Below are 21,265 nucleotides of genomic sequence, written 5' to 3'. Positions count from 1 at the left end.
GTCAACGTAATATCCTTTGTTCCTTGTAAAGTTATTTTTGTGAAAATTTTGTTTTCTACCTTTATGTTATATAAATATTTCAGCTGAAAGGCTTCATGACCTCATTTCTGAAGGTAACACACATTCAAGTTACAATTTGTTTTACCTCCTGAGTTACATACACGCGTGCGCTCTTTGACAGTGTTGGTACTTGTATTAATTTACTAGGTATGTTACAAAACATCTGCGCCGTGTTGATCTTCCAGATAAATGTTTCCTTCGTTCATAATTGGCAGTAACAGGCAAGGGTGCGTCGATTCTTAGCCCTCTCTACGAGTATCACACGCATCATCGATTCCTGGTCGAACCTACTCGTTACATTTACCAAGAGAGGCACTTTTATGGAGATCTTAGAATCGAAGCTACCTCGCCCTCTTACGTTTAGATTGGAGTAGGAGTATATATACAACAAAGTATCCGGAAAACCTACTTAAAGGTGTGCTAAGTTAAGGTAATGCGTTAGATGCACCTTGTATGCGTATTATCCTGAAAATTTACTAACGTCATACATCAAATTTGTAAAATATTTATGGTTATATTAACTGATATTATTATGATTTAATGAAGGAAGTATTATGTTAAAACTGTCTCAAAGGCAGCTGTAATTTGCTCGTAGTCGGGTAGTTGATACACATCCAGCATGCCTCAAACCACAGTTACCTCCCCTATGTACCAGGAAGGACAATGACAGGATTTTTTTAACGTTATCATTCGTATCCGACTCGTGCACCTATTGAAAGTTGTCACAAGTATATCAATTTTAATATTCAAACCGTATGGGGATACCCAAGTTGTTTCTGGCAGGTCAAGGGAACAAAACCGTAAAACTGAAGTCCTTGCTATCTTTTGTTTACATGATCCCTGTCATCACTCATTAACAACGACCCTTTCTCCCTCAACAGAAGCTGACCATGACCACCTATGGGCTAACCACTCTCCCCCTCACAATTTATGACGTTTTCAGAGAATAGTCTAGCTCTCTTTTAATATTCAAATGCTAAATCTAGTGTATCAATTATTGCCATGAAATCTATTTAAATTACTCATTTAGTTAATATATGAAATCTATTTACATTTTATCATACATAATTTACATCACTTCATATAATATTGATTCAACATACAACTAATAAAACCCATTTGTAACAGAAAATCACCATTATTTGGACATAATGGACGCACACACATATATTGGGCTAGCAATGCAAAAAACAGTGTGCATGTGAACGTTGATCAAATACAATATGGTATATCGTTTTGATTCACATGGATTCACAAATATACATTGACGTACAGCATAAGTATAGTGTCCATATAAACCTTACATCAGGTGTTCAGTAATAGGGTAAGCATGTCCTACTCTACTGGTATCCCTCCTCATACACACAACCTATGTGAATACTCGTAGTTACAGCCAATGACAGGTTTTCATGAACTCATTTTAAGATGTGTGAATATTTAGATTTTGCAGATTAAAGAACAGACTCACATGTATCACGTTACGGTAACTGGGTTGAAGTCAACTGCCTCTTTTTCCTTCGATCTTTATGTGGTGTTATATCCATTTTCCTCTTTGCATTTTCTTCTATAGCACATAACTGGTTAGCAATCATTTGAGATTCTGGCCCACAGTTGTTCTCTCCTTCACCAGTTGCTGTATGACAGGAAGGTAAGCAAGTCTGCCTCATGAGCTCCAACAGATTCCATGTTCCATCTGGAACTGACCCATCTCAGCAAGTCTTCCCACAGCTAAAGCAGGGGTTAACTGATTTTGTGGGTTAGGTTGGTTGGTTGGTTTGTTGTTTTACGCCGCACTCAGCAATATTCCAGCTATATGACGGCGGTCTGTAAATAATCGAGTCTGGACCAGACAACCCAGTGATTAATATCATGAGCATCGATCCACGCAATTGGGATCGATGACATGCATCAACCAAGCCAGCGCGCCTGACCACCCGATCCCGTTAGTCGCCTTTTCCGACAAGCAGAGTCACCTTTTACGGCAAGCATGGGTTGCTGAAGACCTATTCTACCCCGGAATCTTCACGGGTCGCTAAGACTGTGATTCACCTGATAGTGCTGCTTCCCCGTTTCTTTGACGGATACCGATTTGTCTGGTAATGTGAGGAGTGTCTTTGTCATTCCGAATATTGTCACCACATGGGGGTGGAATGAGTAACACAAGAACACTCTCCAGAAAAAGGACACTTGGACATGTGAAGCTCACTGTCAATGTCAACTACAATTAATATTTGCTCCTAGTTGTATTAGCTTAACATTGTCAATCCTTTGCTTCTCCTCTGTGGTATTGAATAGATTTTCTTTACAACTGAAGTTCTTGACAAGAAATTCTCCAACACATCAAGTATGTCCGATGAGAGTGCTGTTTTGGGATTCGTGTAGGCATTGAAAGGAACAATAGACCATCCAAAGAAAGTGAACCACAGCGCCAAATAACATCTGAGAACAGGTATAATATGCATAATGAATTTGAATCTATTTTTGATCCATGGACTGACTGTTGTTGACGTCTTTTCTGTCCTTCGTCATTTGTCTGTTTTAAGGAATCAGTCAATGCCATTCGGCGAGAGGCCGACTCTATGCTGGATCCAGCTGCCAACCCCTTGATTTCATCTTTGTGGTCCATTTCACAGGCAAAGTTGACTTTACATGTTCCAACTGAATATGTTTCCTTCATTCTCTGATAAAATGTCCCAGCATTGTAATGCTCTGCAAGCAGCCTTGTGCAGAATGGTGCATACGAGCTGGCTCCATTGATAAATGAAACGACAAGTGATGATTTCACTGCAGCTAAGAGGAGGACAACAATTCGTTCCACCAAACCGTTCTGATTGATAAACAGCAACAACTTCATGACAATGGGACATCATGTCATAGTGCAGAGAAAATGTTGCATTTGATGATTTTCTTCTTTGATGATTGAAGTGTCCTATGTTAATCGATAAATTGTAAATTCTTATTATTGTTATTAATTACACGAACATAACATTCATATTCAATATGCTATTGTATTATATCATCATTGTAAATATATTTCATAACTATTGTATATTTCACTGTAAATACATTAATATGTCATTGTAAATATTTATCGTTTGTATGACCTTCTTCAGATTTCGTTCTGTGTATGAATTCGTCATTATGATTTAACAGTTCATTAACATTTCAGTTGATTGATAAGTACATTTTCCTTATGTATTTAGCTCATTTATCGCTCAGTTCTTACCTTTATTTACAGTTCAGTTTTCTCTAGATTGTATCTTCTTTGCTGTGTTCCATTTCCCGCCTTTTTACTTACAGCCTGAGTTGACTTTGAGTTTCGAATCTCGCATTTCGGTTATTCAGTAACTTCAACCCAATTTATTATCATCTAAATATTGGTTCTAATTATTCTTTTAGAGACAGTTCAATTAGGCTTTTATTGCTTTATATTTTGCTATATTTATTGTACCTTGTTTCGAATGAGTTCGTTGATGACGTCACTCATCAAATGTGACAGTTGCAATCAGTTGAAGATTTGTTTTTCATCACGATCAGACGTTGATTTTACGTCTTCAGACACTTACTTATATTTTAGTTTAATTCAAATATGACTCCCTGTGATGGAGACATGATGTAAGAAAATGAATTGACCTAGTTGAATAAAGTCATGCTCCTGAAGCACAAGCTGTTTATACAGACACACGCAGTCACAATCTCAAACGTGCTGGGAACCTGATAGCGTGTTTAAATTTAGTGTGGAACGTGGCCCCAGCTAAGATGGCGAACATTCAGTTGTATCACTTCCCCGGAAGCCCGGCATGTCGTTCTGTCCGCATGACAGCCAAGGCTCTTGGCGTACCTCTGGAGTTGAAACAACTCAACTACCACAACAAAGACCATCTTAGCCCAGAGTTTACAAAGGTTAGTTCCCCACAGAGACCCGGGTTGGGTCCCCATCACCCCAGTGCTGGTCGTGAAAGGAAACTATATCAGATCGTGTGACCACGCACACAAAAGTATCAGTCCAGGCTAGATAAGGACCAGATGACTAGGTGACATGCCTCGATGGCGGGCACCGTTGTCCATACTATCAGTCCCTGGTTTTCTGGTCCAGGCCGTGATTACCTCAAAATATTACTGATTGCGGCGGTAACCAATTTTCAGTTTATCACTTCAGTGACATATATTGCGCCTCAGCCGCTGAACTTACCAACTGTTATTGCTATATTTGCTTACTTAAGTTTCCTTTGCATGTCTTTGTGTCGGAGGCCACCGGAGGGGCAGGATACGCTCACCTTTTCGCATACTCTAGGTATCATCGCTATTCGATAGTTTTGATTGTTTGTTTGTTGTTTGACGCCGCAGTTTGTAAATAATCTGAGTCTTGACCAGACAATACAATGATTGACATCATGAACATCGATCCACGCAACTGGGATATGATGACATGCATCAACCAAGTCAGCGAGCCTGACCACTCGATCCCGTCAGTCGCCTCTTACGACAAGCATAGTCGCCTAATACGGTAAGCGTGGATTGCTGAAGACCTATTCTATCCCGGCATTTAGAAGTGATTCACATTTGGAAGAGAATATATGGATGTCAACTTCTTTAGTATGAGGAACACAACGTTTCAGAGTATATGCTTACTCCTACATCAGGTGAATGAATGCCACGAGGCAGATATCATATATATATGAACATGTAAGGACAACAAATTACTAAGATAACAAAAGGTGGAAACTAACAAAGAGTACAAGCTAACAAAGTAAGCCAGCAGATGATTGGCGCTGATAGGTGATTAGCAATAGACAATGGAAGCCAACACTGGAGTAATCATAGTTAAGTAATAGGTAAAGGACACTGGGCAAATGGGGTGGGTGGGTGGTAATTATCAGTGATAGATGTAAGAATGGACATAGTATATTCTTACACCTATCAGTGCTAATACCATAATTATATTCTCTTCCTTATCAGATATTGTGTTCAGGGCCAATTTTAACAACATAACGTTGTACTTCGAATTTGATATATCACGGACAAATGGGTATTTGTGCATTTTTGTGTAAATATTCTCAAGTGAGCAAACATCCCACTTTGCTGTCACGCGATGACTGGATGTCTGCAGAAATCCAGCAATGTGATATTAGTAAACACTGTGACATAACATGAAAAAACGTTCACTACAATTTGTATGTCAAGTATTATTTATTTTATGCAAATATACTTTTGCATAACCTCGTTTGTTCATGCAAAATTATTTCAGGAGCCTCTGTTAAACACATATACAAATTGAAACAATGGAAACTATGTACGAAGTTCCCTGTCAAATAATAATTCTAGTTGTACATTTCTAACGTATGTTTATGACATACTGTGAGTGAGATGAGCTCTGCTTGAACATCACTGTATGTAAATCACAATGTCTATGCTTACCCCTGAATTAAATTCCCATAATGTCTAAGCTTACCCCTGAATTAAATTCCCATGGGCGAGAATATTTTCCTTTGCACAAAACTCATGCTTTTGTTTTGCAAATACATAACGGTGTGTCTACAAGTATCATGACACATAATTCAATACATTTTAACTTAATTCGACAAATCTTTGGCGTGAGTCAAATATTTCGTCCGCAAATTAGTTGAATTAACAATTGCAAAACAAAAAACAAGAGTTTTGAGCAAAGGAAATCATTCTGGGCAGGCCTAGGGGCGACATAAATGTTTTAAAGTTAAAGTTTTTGAAACGTTTTTTTCTTATTTAATCTTCCTTGGTAACCATGAAGACAGCACATTGAATTTTGTAAATACCTTTTTGCCGAGATCGGCCACAGAATGGGGAGGTTGTGGACAAATGGGATTCCAGAATTAAAATGGGACGTGTTAAAGAAACCTATGATTTGTCAAACCTCATGCAGACGAGGCTTCAACAGTTCGGTGGTAGGGCGTTGGGTATAAGGCACAGCAATTCGTGTGTAGAATGGCCTTTCTTGCTAGTAATCGGTTAGTTGAGGGTTCGAATACTAGATTCAGTGTCATTGTGCTCGCTGGTTTAGTTAGAAGCATACCCGCGAATGTGGTTTTCAAGAAAAGATAAACGGCTGCGGTTTTGCGTTACTTTTGGTCACCCACAACACCCAACTTCCCACCTCATCCATTAACCAGACGCGCTGTGGGGAAACCAAACTTCTGTACAGCCCTCACTAGTTATATTCGGACATATTTCAGATAAACCCGGATCAAACCAACCCAACAATTATAGATGGAGACTTCACGCTGTGGGAGAGGTAAGGCGCACAACAGTAGACCGCCCATCCTTTCACCTGTACAAGTATCCACTCTAGTGGTAATGGTAACTCATAAAGCAGCCTTCGTGCTAAAGCTATTGTAAGTATTGTCTGTGGTATTATGACATTCGTAACTCTAAGATTGGTTTGTCGAGTTGACTCTGTGCTCCGAGGATGCATACTGAAATACTCCGTACAATGACTAATCTACAGTAATGTACTTTAGCTTACAAGTAGTCCTTCATTCAGTACTATATACATTATGGTTTTTTTACGATATTGTAACTCTCATCACTTGACACAATTGTATCCACAGCCGCGCCATCATGCGCTACCTGGTGGGGAAGTATGGGGGTGAGAACAACAGCCTGTACCCCCGGGACCTCCAGAAGAGGGCAGAGGTGGACCGACTCCTGGACTATGATCTGGGGGTCTTCCACAGAGCCATGTGGGACAATTTGGTAAATTATGTGTAATTTTGCAATCACTTTATCATTTCACATTCCCTAACTTATCAACCCCCCTCACCATACTGAGAGACTCTTATAGTCCATCACATCGGGATTACGGAGAATCCTGTGGAACAGAAGACCGTGGACTCAAACAAAAGAACACGTCCTTTATGCATGGGAACTCTTTCTCTTTTCAGATGCTTCCCTTAAGAAGCAGAACAAGCCTTAAGACGACAAAACAACAAGACGAGAATGTCATGAAGGCTTTTGGGCGTATTGATACACTGGTCAAGGATAAGAAGTTTCTCACCGGAAATACCCTCACCATTGCCGACTTTGCGGTGGTAGTTGGGTTTGCAGCTGAAGTCATCTATCCAGGTGACATGTCGAAGCACCCCAATGCCATGGCTTGGTACAAAAGAATGCAGGAATTACCATACTACCAAGAAGTGAATCAGCCGTTTTATGACTTAGTGGAAAAAATGAAGAATTCAGTGGCTGAAAATTCCTAGCATGTTAATGGTACAGTATTATGTGCAGATCCATAAGTTTACTGATGATGACATAAGATAATGATTAACAATACAGGAGAAGAATTACATCTTGTGTCAGTAATTATATCATTCATCTACACAAAGCAAGGATGTGCTCTCAGTATCTGCTCTATCCAATGTTAGTGGCCCCACTGCTCATAAACCAACAGTAATCTTCGGAGTAAATACTGGATGACAGGTCAAGCAAACGCGTCCCCTGATATATGTTCACGTTATCTTCCAAGCAGTATATATTTCAGAGACATAGTGTAATATCTTCATTCCTATGTATACACTACTGTTTATTATCAAGACTACCATAAAATCACAGCCTTATGTCATATTTCTGCACACTATATATTTCCATATAATATAGGCATTATTTACAAATTCTATTCTTGTCATAAAATTCATTTTCCGGAATGGTTCGTTTCGCAGCCCATTCTTTTAAGAATTTAGTCAGTAGCCTCGTTTTGGCTATTTTCGGTTATGGTGTAACGATGTCGAACAATATTGATTTTGTATAAAATGAGATTGAAAGTAATCATTGGAATTATATTGCATTAAGAAGCCATCGTTTAACTCCGGACTGTCAACTTGCAGAAGCCTCAAACGTAACGACAAATGTCAGAACTGTAGCTATTTTTATTATAAAACGTCAAAGACAGAGAATAACCAGTTTCGATTATCTGATTCTAATTGGGATGAAAGGCAAAAAAGCAAACAAAAACAGGGTTGTAAATTGTTTGGATGCATCTAATACAAATTACTGAATTATTCTGTGATGACTTATATCAACAAAAATGCACAGAGTTGCGTCCCTTACGTGTTGAAGAAATCCAGAACAGCGTCTTCGAATTCCTGCTCGTCCGCTTTATGATTTATCAGAACCATACCCATGCTCGCGGGTTTTGCCAAAGCGGTAAATATCTGTAGCTAAGACCTTCTTTACACAGAGTTGTCTCATTAAGCAGGCCGTGATAAAGCTGAAATAATGACTGTCCAAACTCACCCATTGTGTCGAGCACAGCCTGGGTGCGATCACAGAGGTTATTCCACCTATATATTGACTCTTTACAATAATGTAAGTTTCTTTTTTTTATATAGAGACATGGCGTGATACGAGGTACTATGCATTGACCCACTGAATAGAGCTATATATTACACGTTTATTGCTAATAAATGTTAACGTTTAGATATTTCGCTGGACAGAGACGGCAGACAGTAATGTCTGCTCGCGAGCTGGGCCATAGGAATTATCACGTTGCACAAAATAAGGCCAAATAGCATTGAAATTCCTCGATTAAAGTCTTGACTGATATTCAGTACTCTCCTCGCTCGACCTGTTTGTACAGCCGATAACCCGGGTGTTGACACATCGCTTTCACAATCCCGAACGTTCTCATATATAGACAGCGTGTTTAGCGTGGAGCGTTACCCCAGCTAACATGGCGAACATTCAGTTATATCACTTCCCGGGAAGCCCGCCATGCCGTTCTGTCCTCATGACAGCCAAGGCCCTTGGTGTACCACTCGAGCTGAAACCACTCAGCTCCCTCAACAAAGATCATCTTAGCCCCGAGTTTTTAAAGGTGAGTACCCCACAGACACCCGGGTTAGAATAGGTCCCCTGTACCCCTCTGCTGGTCGTTAGAAGAAACTAAATGGGATGGGGCGGTCACGCTCTCATTCAAATTATCAGTCCTTGTTCGTAACATGCTTGGGTATCATTCATGTCATACAGTTCACATGTCCCTTTCCTTGCATTGTCACACTACATGGATTCCAGGGAAGAACAGGTCCCCAATGTACCATGGCGTACTGAGCAGACTTACAGGACCAAGTGGCCAGATGTCATGCCCCGATGGCGTCAATCGTTCATGTTTTCAGTCGCTGGTTTGTCTGACCATCCCATGATACAGCTGAAATGATACTGCGGCGGTAGACAACATTACCTTTTTTACTTCAGTCACACCGATGAGTGTAAACTGATCTAACCCTATCAGAATATATTGCGAGAGAAGCTGCTGAAAATACCTTACTGTACTTTCTTATTGAAGAAGTTCTATTAAGTATGCATCTATATAATGGGTCTGCTACTAACACGGCCCATCACTACGCCTTCCTCAAATTAAATACATTTTGCACGGAGCATAAATATGTTGATAAAGTGAACATTTTCGGTCCTGGTATCATCACGATTTGATAACCCCCCCACCCACCCCCCCACAAAAAACAAAACAAACAACAAAACAACACATGCTTATGATAAAGTCGGAATCGTACGTACAAAAGCGCTTATGGTAGAGATTTCTAATGAGTATTGAAAGGCTTTTATCGCTTTGTATTAAGGTCCTGGGAGCAATTTGACATTTGCATGCATGTTAAATCTTGCGAATATCAGTTCGTCAACAGTCATCGTGAACAGCATACTTCTTTTTCCAAAGAGGCAAAGGGATTATTCAATACTACTTGTGTAGAGGTTTTGAAAATAGAATATGGAAGGGGGATAGATCTCGTCATTGGTGGAATCATGTTGTCAGGATACTTTCGTCAAACGAAATGTCTAAAGGAACTTTTCTATGTGAAGGACTTAGTCCCCCGTTGCCGTCACTCGATGTGGATATCTATAGAGATGATGCAATAATGTGATATTTGTGGACTTGATGACATCTGGCACATAAGCAAACATTCATCGTGTTCACACTACCCTATTTGTATAGCAAGACCAGTAATACTTTTACATGACCTCTTAGTAAATTAATTCGTGTTTATAATTACTCACATGAGTGAAAGTCTGAATGTGAATAAGGTTGGATGAGTGAGTGAGTTTCATTTTACGCGCTTTTAGCAATATTCCAGCAATATCACGGCGGGGGACACCAGAAATGAGCCTTACACATTGTGCCCAGGTCGGGAATCGAACCCGGGTCTTCGGCGTGAAGAGTGAACGCTTTAATTACTGGGCTACCCGTCTGCCCCGCTATAAGTTTGCGTATCAATGGATTATTATGTGAAACCAATGAAACCTCGTCAAGTCGAACTCTAGGCTCTCGGAATACGTATGAAGACGATGTTTGTGATGACCTCGGTACGCTTATCATTGGCAGAAAGTCTACTGGCGGCACCCTGTTAGTCTCCAACTATTGGTAACACGTTCAATACACGCCCCACGCGGGGAATTCGAACTGTCGCCCCACGTTCCACTGCAATTCGAAACCATCCTACCATTCAATCAGTATGTCGACTGCAATTAAAGATATGATCGGCATTTTATATATCTTTGAACATGGTCTTATTACAGGATATATTTCAGGGTGATGACACATATAAAGGTGTTGCGACAGCGAAGTCGAATACTGTCGAGTCACACGCTGACATTTTTGTGGTAAATAGCAACGGTAGCTCTGACCACGATAACCCAGGTTATTGGGGCGGGGGTGAGTTGAGTCTTGCCCTTGCTCACATAAAACTGTGAAAAGATAACGGGTTTGACACATAACAACCATGCTGACCTCCCGTAGCCCCTTTGTCAGAAATAGGTGGACTTTGATACACGTTCTTGTTAGGTTATAGCTTAAGACTATGCTTGTGATGTATGATCTGTATTTCATATTGTATTCAATAAATGCATCAGGGTAGATGTATCTAGCATCAGTAACAGTCAAAATAACTGTCCTTGTTATCAACGGCAGTGAAACCTTTCATGTCACACCGCACAGTAATGTTCACACATACATGGGTAAAATGCTATCTTCAGTAACCAACTTTCAAAGGATTGTGACCTGGGAACACAATACTAGTAATCAACAAGGTGATGTTTGGGCCGCAGTCAATACGACAGCTTGTAAATACTCTACTCCCCGACAGGCAAACCAGAGGCTAACAGCATGAGCACGCTGTCCGCATATGATGACAAACACAAAAAAGCCATATCATTCATTGTCACCATCTAGTGATCAGTTTAGTTGGCGCTAAGGAGGTGTATGGCTAGATGGGGACCTATTCTGACTAGATTCCTTACTGTGTCGGTATTCATTCAACTCTCCTATACAGTGTGTCCAGTAGTACATTTCCAAATTATGTTAATGGGTAGGGTAGGTCTTCAGCAACACATGCTTGCCGTAAAAGGCGACTAAAGGGGGCGGGTGGTCAGACTCGCTGACTTGATTGATGCATGTCATTGTATCCCAATTGCATGGATCGATGTTTATGATGTCAATCACTGGATTGTCTGGTCCAGACTCGATTATTTCCAGACCCCCTTCAAATAGCTGGAAAATTGCTGAGTGCGGCGTTAAACAACAAATAAACAAACAAACAAACATTGTTAATGGTATACAATGAGTGAGTGTAACGTTGCTTCAACATAATTTCAGTCAAATGACGTTTTAGCTAAATGTGGCAGTGATTGACATCCTAGAATGTCTACTCCTGAATTTAATTCCTGCTGGTACTATCAAAAGCTATTCATGTGTTACCTGACTGATAGTTTGAAGCAAACGTATCATTGGTCAAACAACTATTTTTTGTCAGAACCATGTCCATAAATGTGGCTTTAACAAAGGGGTGAGCGTCTGTGTCCTGCGCCACTTTCGGCTTTCCTCAACTTGAATGTGGCGTGCTGTGATGTAACCGAAATACTGTCACGTATATATTTCAGATAAACCCGGATCACACTACCCCAACAATTGTAGATGGAGACTTCACCCTGTGGGAGAGGTGAGGTCACAAAACTGTGTATTTCCTAAGTCAAGGCAAAGCAGATTTTCCGTCCATCCCCCTTCTGGAACAATCATCCAGTGACTGAAATGGACCGTAATAATTTACAATGACTGGAACACCCAGTCTATCTTCGGCACATTTAACGACGACTGAAACACTATTTACATGCTACCACTAGAACTTATTCTTGAATTGATCTGTCACGTGAAGATTTAAATGGTTGGCATGCAAACAATACAACTCAATCTTCACAACTCAGTTATGATCCTGAGATTCTAAAACTATTTTAACTTTCTGAATTAAAAAAATAACCTTGGAAAGCTCATGTCACTGCAACATTATTCATCATTATTCATTACTGAAATCAGATTTAGAAACAATTTATAACATTGTTGATGACATAATGCCATTTGTTATGTTTTGGAAAATGTCCGAAATCTCGCACGTGAAGCTTGTTCGAGGCCGTTATCGCGAGACTGAGGGCTTTCTCCGACATAAAACAAAGTTCGATCAAGTTAACGCAAGTGAAGCTTGTTCGAGGCCGCTACTACTTAAAACAAAGTTCGATCAAGTTAGATCAAACTACTCTGCAAGTGATATTCACTATACTATGCTAAACTATGGTAGGTGACCGCTCTTGTTTAACTATGGGAGGGGAACCTTTCTAGGAAAATTGTGGGACGATTTAGTACCCATACTTAAACTTTTGGAGTGTTAGCAAAATGATTGCATCTATCCAACTGTCGTTGGAAGTTCACGTAACTTTGTTTTAGCAATTGCGAAGATCGTTGCCCATGATGTCAATCAGAAAACTGTCTGGTACAGACTAGGTTATTTACAGACATCCGTAATGTAGCTGGAATATGTAGTGCAGCGACAACCAATTGCGTGGATCGATGCTCATGATGTCTGTCCACCAGACTCGATTATTGACACACCGCCGCCATATAGCTGGAATATTGCTGAGTGCGGCTTTAAACAACAAACAGACAAAAAAATAAAACTTTCGAGCCGTGTTTGTAAAATCACGGAATGCATGGGCAAAAGACGATTAGATAGATACTTGGAAAGCTATAGGATCTCAGTAGGATCACTACAGTCTTTGTGTGTAGTAGGACATAGTGGCGTATATGTGTAGACCTAGACTTGTAGCTGGACTTCCACGGTATCTGGGTCTTTATACTCAATGTAGTTATCCACATACATTCAGGAAAGTTGGTCCCAGGGCTATGTGTATCATATCGCTTACTAGCTGTTACGTGAACTTTGTATTTTATAAAATATGTTATATATGTAACTCCGTTGTATATGGGCCTGTGGCCTTTCATACAATAAAGAATTGAATTGAATTGAATTGACTTGGAAAGCAACAATCGTGACTAAGTAGTAACACTGATCCTCACTGTCTCTGTGTCAAGCGGAACAAAATGGAGTAGACATCTGTGTAGACATTCTACTTACACAGCAGCATCCTAGTGGACTAAGTGGCACCCATGCACTCTGTGTAGTTGTTACACACTTGTATATAATACACACATATATATACATACATATATATATATATATATATATATATACATATCTATAATAGGAATTTTGGGAACTGTTGATCATTCTGTTCCGGGTTCTATTTCACAAACAGATGATCCGGTGTTCCCCGCCGTGATATTGCTGGCATATTGCGAAATGCGGCGTAAAACCAAACTAACTCACTCACAAACAGGTGATAAATAAAAGAACCAAAAGCCTTTCCATAATCAAAAGAATTCTTACTAAACGCCGAGTCCATTGTGCCAATACGTTCATGAATCGCTAAAAGGTGAACGTATTCTACCCTACAGATGGCACCCGTCACACATAAAAGGCAAGTCAATTGTTCACCTGAAAAAACACGGTTATATATGGTCAAAATAATTATGTTTTTCTACTGATGCTTCAAATTTGGAAATGTCCTCCACATGTTTACCATACAACCTTTCGTTAACCTTTCCGAGCCATAGAATGTTAAGACCCTGATCAAACATCTTTTGAGCAATGGTCGTATGATGATCTATGAAATCCTTGTAGAAAGAGCATGCTCGATTTTACCTGGAAGTTGTGAAATGTACACACCAAAGGCAGAAGCTGTTGGTATCTCGCTGGACATTAAATGAAAGTTGACTACTGGCGAGCGGAAGTCGTCCGTCTTGTCATACAGTCTTGTGGATAGTCACACCAATTCCTAATGCATAGATCTAGATATATAACAGATGAAGCGGTTTCACTGATCTCTTCTAGTTCTAGTTCGTGATGAATCATTGGAAAAGAATTGGCTATTTGATCATGATTAAGTCATATCAGATCATCAATATATATTAAGCCTTAGTTAAACGCCGCTTTTAAAAGTATTCCAGTAAATCGCGGCGTGTCAGTTTGATGTGGGAGGAAAGTGTGAAGTGATGCACGCCTTTGACTTGAGCCACGAGCACGGGTATGTTGCTGACCAACCTGGAAACATCATCGGGGCGAACCGGGAAGCAAGCCAACGGTCAAAGGTTTCTGGCGTGTCCAATGGACGCAACTCTACACAGCGGATTGCGCCGGCTTAGAATCACTTGGCCATCTACGCCCTATCAGCAAGAAGGGGCGCACAATTGGTGCCAATTTGTGCCTACTTCTGCCTAAACGTCCCACACCCAAAGTGTCACACAAATGTTATCCAGCATATTGTTTTCACAGTAGATAGATATGTACCTATATTTTTGATCACCATGTAAAGTGACAAATAGATTAGTTCAGTTCCCCTTTCTCAGTTTGCCCATTCTACATTTGACGACTGTCTTAACTCGCCCTGAGAGACATTCAACATATTCGTTCATATTGCGTTTCGACCTATTTTTGGCGTACGCCTGGACAGCATCCATAATGAATTTACAGATGTGATCCCCTGTGGTAGCAGGTTGTTCACTATATGATGGTTAACAACAGAGACATCACCTGTTATTATATTACATGTACCAACAGGGTGGTGGCGGTACGATGAGTCTTGGTAGCCCAATGTAGTGCACGTACAAGTCCATGCATTCCACGTTCCCGTACAACATGTTCCCGTGAACAACGTGGATGAATTGTTTTTCGTATGGGAACTGTTAGTGCTTCCTGTTAGTGGTTCCTGAAATTTTATAAATTGTTGGGCATTTAGGGAAAATGATTTGTGTATGAGATTTTTTGTGTGAGAAATTTACAGCATTCGTGTCCTTATTGGCAAATTTCATATCTTAGACTAGGAATCAGTGTATAATAGTCTTACGACTGCCACAGACTTGTTACGCAAATTATGGGTAGGACAAAAGTGTATGGCGTATGGTATTCAGGAGAGTCTCAAGGCCTCAAGGACTGGTTTGTCGAGTTGACCTTGTGGAAGAGGAGTACAAACTCTGTGCATTGACTATTCTGCAAAAATGAACTGCAAATGTGTCTTTCATTCCACTTTCATTATATTCGGTATGAGGTTGTAACTAACCACTTAACTGCATTGTATCCTCAGCCGCGCCATCATGCGCTACCTGGTGGGGAAGTATGGGGGTGAGGACAACAGCCTGTACCCCCGGGACCTCCAGAAGAGGGCAGAGGTGGACCGACTCCTGGACTACGACCTGGGAGTCTTCTACAGAGCCATGTTGGAGACTCTGGTCAGTACAATGTAATATTGCAAGTTTTGGTAAATCACATGCAGTTCCTTACTCTATCAACAAAGACTCTTATTGCCTGGAGGATCCCCTAAGGATTCCGGATACGTATAGGTCAAGAGTACCTCACGTAGAGCGTGTGAGAATTGAATTCTGTACCTTTAGGTAACAGCAGCCCAACACGCAGGCAGTCCTCTGTCAAATTATTATCCTGCATTGAACAGTAACCCGTAGCTTTGCGTCCATAAATGACCGAGTATTTTGGAGTGTCGGGAATAAACATACCCCGAGTACTAGCTCGTGAAAATCCGTATCATATGAGCACTTCCCCATTTCAGATGCTGCCATTAAGAAACAAAACTAAGACGACAAAAGAACAAGATGAGAAGGTCGTCAAGGCCTTCGAGCGCATTGATACACTGGTCAAGGATAAGAAGTTCCTCACCGGAAATACCCTCACCATTGCCGACTTTGCGGTGGTAGTTGGGTTTGCAGCTGAAGTCCTCTATCCAGGGGATATGTCCAAATACCCCAATGCCATGGCATGGTACAAGAGAATACAGGAATTACCATACTACAAGGAAGTGAATCAGCCATTTTTTGATATAGTGGAAAATGTGAAGAAGCAAAGAGCTGAAACGTCGTAAAAGACCCACAGCAATAAGTCAGTAGGAGAGTTAATTATTATTATTATATATTTCCTGTATCTTCCCATCAGTATATATTTCAAAAACATTGTGAGATATCTGATATGCCGTGGAATATATTCAGTTTTACATTTTCAAGTCGACTATAAAATTATGAAACAAAAAGTGATGGCAACTGCATAGTGTAAAAGCTTTATGGTTATTTGTCTTTTGTTGTGGTTTATGTTTTAAGGCATCCGCACTTGAGTTACACCAGCCCAAATAATGGTCCACACGTGCCCGATAGGGTGCAAGTCGTTGATGGTACCGCTTCAGTTATTACGTACGTGGCACCCGTGAGAACTCCGGGTTGGAATAGGTCTTCAGCTACCCATGCTTGCCGTAAAAGGCTACTATGCTTGTCGTAAAAGGCGACTAACGGGATCGGGTGGTCAGGCTCGCTGATTTGGTTGATGGATGTCATCGATCCCAATTGCGTGGATCGATGTTCCTGATGTCAATCACTGGATTGTCTGGTCCAGACTCGATTATTTACAGACCGCCGTCATATAGCTGAAATATTGCTGAGTGCGGCGTAAAACAACAAACAAACAAACAAACTATTATTACGTACATGGGAATGTTTTATTTGTTTATTGTTTAACGCCACACACAGCAATATTAGTTATGATAGTTAAGAAATGATTTATTTTGTTCAGTTTCGTAATTCCAGTGACTCTGGTTGAATATTATCCTTGATATCTTTATGGAGAGAACGGTGAGAACATTTGTTTATTCTGGTAGTCTTTCTTCTGAGAGTTATAATATTTAGCCTCTCGCGGTTAAACCATATTCAATGTTCATTGGAGATGCACATTATCATGTTTTAAAGCATCACGCCCTGAGCTTGGCTTCATTATGGTGGTCCGCCCGGAGAGCGGAAGGTCCGGAGCTCGATCCGAGGCTGCGTCATACCAAAAGACGTTAAAAGATGGTACTTGTTGTTACCCTGTCTTGCACTCGGCGTTTTGGGGCAAAAACATGGACTGGTCGGCTCGGGGTCAGTTTACTGTGACTGAGTGGGGTATTCATGATAAACTGCGACATGATATCTCAGTGAGCTAGCACTATAAATCGGCATCCGTCGGGACTTATACAAGAAGCCATAAGTGTACAGGTTCTACTACACCAAATCAGAACCAGTTTGGACTGTGCGGTTTACGTAGGGAGCCTTCAGTGCAGATCGAGAGATATCTGCAGGCTGTGATTGGAGGATATTCTGTAAGATTTTTATGTCTTTCAAATGTACATCCATCCAGTTATTAAAACTGACCATGTTTTTCTATATTTAGTACTGTCTTTTTCAACATGATGACTTATGCTGAATGTGACCACAGCTATTTTCAAGCAGGTGACATTTGGTGCGAAGCTGGGGGTGGTGTGTTTAGCTTCCTGAACTCGGAAAAGGAGCTGGCTAAGCTAGTCATTTATATTTTTTTTTATTGCTGCTCTAGGGCCAAACTGTGCACACACATACAGGTAATAGCTGTTGAATGCTTAGTTATTTAAAAAAAAATCATAACGTTACTATAGAAGTCTATGGGAAAACATTTGGTTGTGTGTAACCTATAAGTGCAATAATCTTATACGCGTCGTCAAACCAAATTTCACTGGAAGTGGCAAGCAAATGCGTCTTTTAGCATATGTTCCCTTTATGTTCCTAACAGTAGGATTTATATGTTTTTGTTTTTTGTTCCAAAACGACCATAAAATTACGCCCTTATATCATAAATACAACGAACAAAAAAGTTAATTACAGCTTACTGTATATTTCTATATGACATAGGCATTATCTATACTGAACCGCAAAAGAAACGTCACCATGGATAGATATATGAGAAACCTTATTTGTCCAAACACTGCAGACATACTTTGAGACATATAAAAAAAATGAAACTTGGCAAAACTGATCATAAAGGTAAAATATTGAAGTGTCAAATGTTAAAGTGAAACACAACACTAGTCTCTGAGAAAAAAAGGCATTACAAGTCAGTATCTCGTGTGTCGGCCATGTGCATTGATGACTGCCGTGCAACGTCGCTGCATGGAATGGATGAGGCGGTTGATGAAGGCCATAGGCACTTGAGCCCACACTCTGAGGAATGCCTGACGCACTTCAGCTGCAGTTGTCGGCCTTGGACGGACGTCATTAAGTCGTCTTTGAATCTCATCCACCGCATGGTTCTGATGCCATTCTGCTGTAGGAAGTCTCTTGTTGCTCTCGCAGTGTGGGCACGGGCGTTATCATGCTGAAACTCGTGGTTGCGTCGACGTGCCAAATGAGGTATGGCGTGTGGTCTCAAGACTTGATCAATGTACCGAGCTGCTGTGACACCACTGCCTCTCCCTGGGCCGATGTTCTGGGAGACCACAGGACTGACCCTCTGTGCAAGACCAATTCTACCCCACACCATGATACTCGGACCACCCCACGAGTCTCTCTTGAACAACAGAAGCATCCGAATAACGTTCCCCATGGCATCGCTCTCTGCCATCTGCTGTTGAGATACAGTAACGGCTCTCGTCTGAGAAGAGGACTCTTCTCCACTGCTGGTGGCGCCAATGCTGGTGCTGTGTTGCCAACTGAAGACGATCCCGGCGATGACGTGGTGTCAGAATGGTTGCTCTGTGTGGCCTGTGACAATGGAGGTGTCTGCTCGTCAATCGTCGACGCACGGTGTCCGCACTAATGTGTCGCTGGTGTTCCCCCATGGTCTGTCGAGCAGTTTCTGCAGCAGTAACAAGGCGATCTTGAAGATGCTGTCGCACAATCTGACGATCCTGACGTCAGGTGGTGACCCTTGGTCTTCCACAACGTGGTCGGTCATCTGTAGTGTTGTTGGTCTGGTACCGTTGCTGGAGCCTATATATGGTCCTTATGTGGACTTGAAATCGCATTGGCTACTTGCCGGGCGGTTTGTCCAGCTTGCAATCGTCCAAGGGCGTGGTGTCGCCAATCTTGGCATGTGGTAGCAATTCAATAACGAATGAATGTTATCCGATCTGGGTGGATTCCTATAGGGCAAGAAATGGGGGAACGCATGTGCATTTCAATTTGCACGGAGCCGTGATGCGTTTTGGCAATCGATTTTATTGTCATCTGTTTGTTTCTTTATCATCAAATTTCATTTTTCCGGACAAGGTAATGTTGAATTCTAGAAACTTTGACAAAAATTACCCAGACATTTAAATGACAACTTTTCATGCAGTGTTACTTGGGGTGACGTTTCTTTTGCGGTTCAGTATATCAATCGGATCGTTTTTTCTATTGTCTCACAAATGATATTACTGAATTATTCTGTCATGACCGATTTAAAGAAAAAAGTCACTGAGTTGCGTCCCTTAGCCGCTTTCCGGGGTAGAATAGATCTTCAGCAACCCATGCTTGCCGTAAAAGGTGACTATGCTTGTCGTAAAAGGCGACTAATTGGATCGGTTGGTCAGGCCCAATTGCGTGGATCGATGCTCATGATATCAATCACTGGATTGTCTGATCCAGACTCGATTATTTACAGGCGGCCGTCATATAGCTGGAATATTGCTGAGTGCGGCGTTAAACAACAAACCAACCAACCAACCCTTAGCCGCTCTGGAAACATATTATCGCGGGTTAGCCCTGATTTTGTTTCCAGATTTGTCAGCGCCACACCCGTGCTTGTGGATTTCACCAAAGTGGTAAACGCCAACGAACTTCATCACATAGAGTTTTCCTTTCACTGCAAGCTGTCATGCCATGAAATAAATGTTCAAAACGGAGTTACAACAAACTAACCCTATGTGTCCAGCACAGCATCATTTGATCACAGAGTGAATGAGTGAGTGAGTGTGGTTTTACGCCGCTTTTAGCAATATTCCAGCAATATCACGGCTGGCGGACACCAGAAATGGGCTTCACACATTGTACCCATGTCGGGAATCGAACCCGGGTCTTCGGCGTGACGAGCGTACGCTTTAACCACCAGGCTACCCGACCGCCCCTTGATCACAGAGATTACTCAACCTACAAGGGACTTTCGATGAGTTTTGTAACTTGGGCATTTGTGTTTACACAAACAATGTCAACTTGTGGCAGGTGTGACACTAGTCATAACATCCGGTTGACACGTGTCATAACAAGTTCCAGACACAACAATCAGTTAGATGTGATGGCTTCATTCACCTAAGGGTGGTCACAATCATGGATTCTCTCAAACATGAACAACGCGCTGTAATAAAGTTCCTTACATGCTCCGGTTCACAAGTCGAGAATTGCACAGGCCGCAATCTGTTAATGTGGATTCGAACAGTTAAATCACCCACCCTACAGCCCAGAGTCAGCCCGCAGTGACTATTTCCTGTTCAGGCAAATGAAATCTGCCCTACGTGAAAGACGCTTCCAGGATGACGAGGACATAAAGGCTGCCACAGAGGCGTGGTTAGAGGACCAATCTGCGGATTTCTATAAAAGGGGTATTAAAACTGAAAGTGTTGAGGTGAATGGAGATTATATTGAAAAATAAAAGTGCAAAAGATATTCTGCGACTTGGTCTTATATTGAAGTTGCAAAACTTATTGAACGCCTGTCGTATATTGACTTTTATCAGTTCCATATGATGTGATACTATGCATTAACCTATTTGATTCAATCTATATGTTACTAGACTTTTATTGCCATATACAATGATAACTATGAGTTATGTCGCTGGAGAGAGAACAGACAGATAGTCTGCTCACTGGGCCAGAGGTATCGTCTGCTAGCACATCATATTATCATCGGAAGTGTTAAGAAAGTGAGATCACGAAATAACGGGAAAATCAAACCCCCGCTTACTCCATGGGTGCCGAGGGGATCGAGAGGTTCAAGTGTAAGGTGATTCTCCTCTCGCGCGGACTG

The 21,265-nt window shown here is 41.2% G+C and overlaps 2 protein-coding genes across 2 annotated transcripts; both read left to right on the top strand.

Moving 5' to 3' along the window:
• Positions 1–3,776: 3,776 nt before the first annotated feature.
• Positions 3,777–7,812, top strand: LOC139469462 (glutathione S-transferase 1-like). The gene is made up of 4 exons (XM_071251641.1): positions 3,777–3,963; positions 6,270–6,328; positions 6,645–6,789; positions 6,978–7,812. Exons 1-4 carry the CDS (start codon positions 3,820–3,822, stop codon positions 7,290–7,292), a joined length of 663 nt encoding a protein of 220 aa, XP_071107742.1. The 5' UTR covers positions 3,777–3,819; the 3' UTR covers positions 7,293–7,812.
• Positions 7,813–8,321: 509 nt separating this feature from the next.
• Positions 8,322–16,769, top strand: LOC139469460 (glutathione S-transferase 1-like). The gene is made up of 4 exons (XM_071251640.1): positions 8,322–8,905; positions 11,977–12,035; positions 15,565–15,709; positions 16,045–16,769. The coding sequence occupies exons 1-4, from the start codon at positions 8,762–8,764 to the stop codon at positions 16,351–16,353; spliced, it is 657 nt and encodes a 218-aa protein (XP_071107741.1). The 5' UTR covers positions 8,322–8,761; the 3' UTR covers positions 16,354–16,769.
• Positions 16,770–21,265: the final 4,496 nt, after the last annotated feature.

Source organism: Haliotis cracherodii, unplaced genomic scaffold (assembly GCF_022045235.1).
Source record: "Haliotis cracherodii isolate W230 unplaced genomic scaffold, xgHalCrac1.p SCAF_2, whole genome shotgun sequence".
Lineage (NCBI taxonomy): Eukaryota > Metazoa > Mollusca > Gastropoda > Lepetellida > Haliotidae > Haliotis > Haliotis cracherodii.
This window is presented reverse-complemented; position numbering and strand designations above follow the sequence as displayed.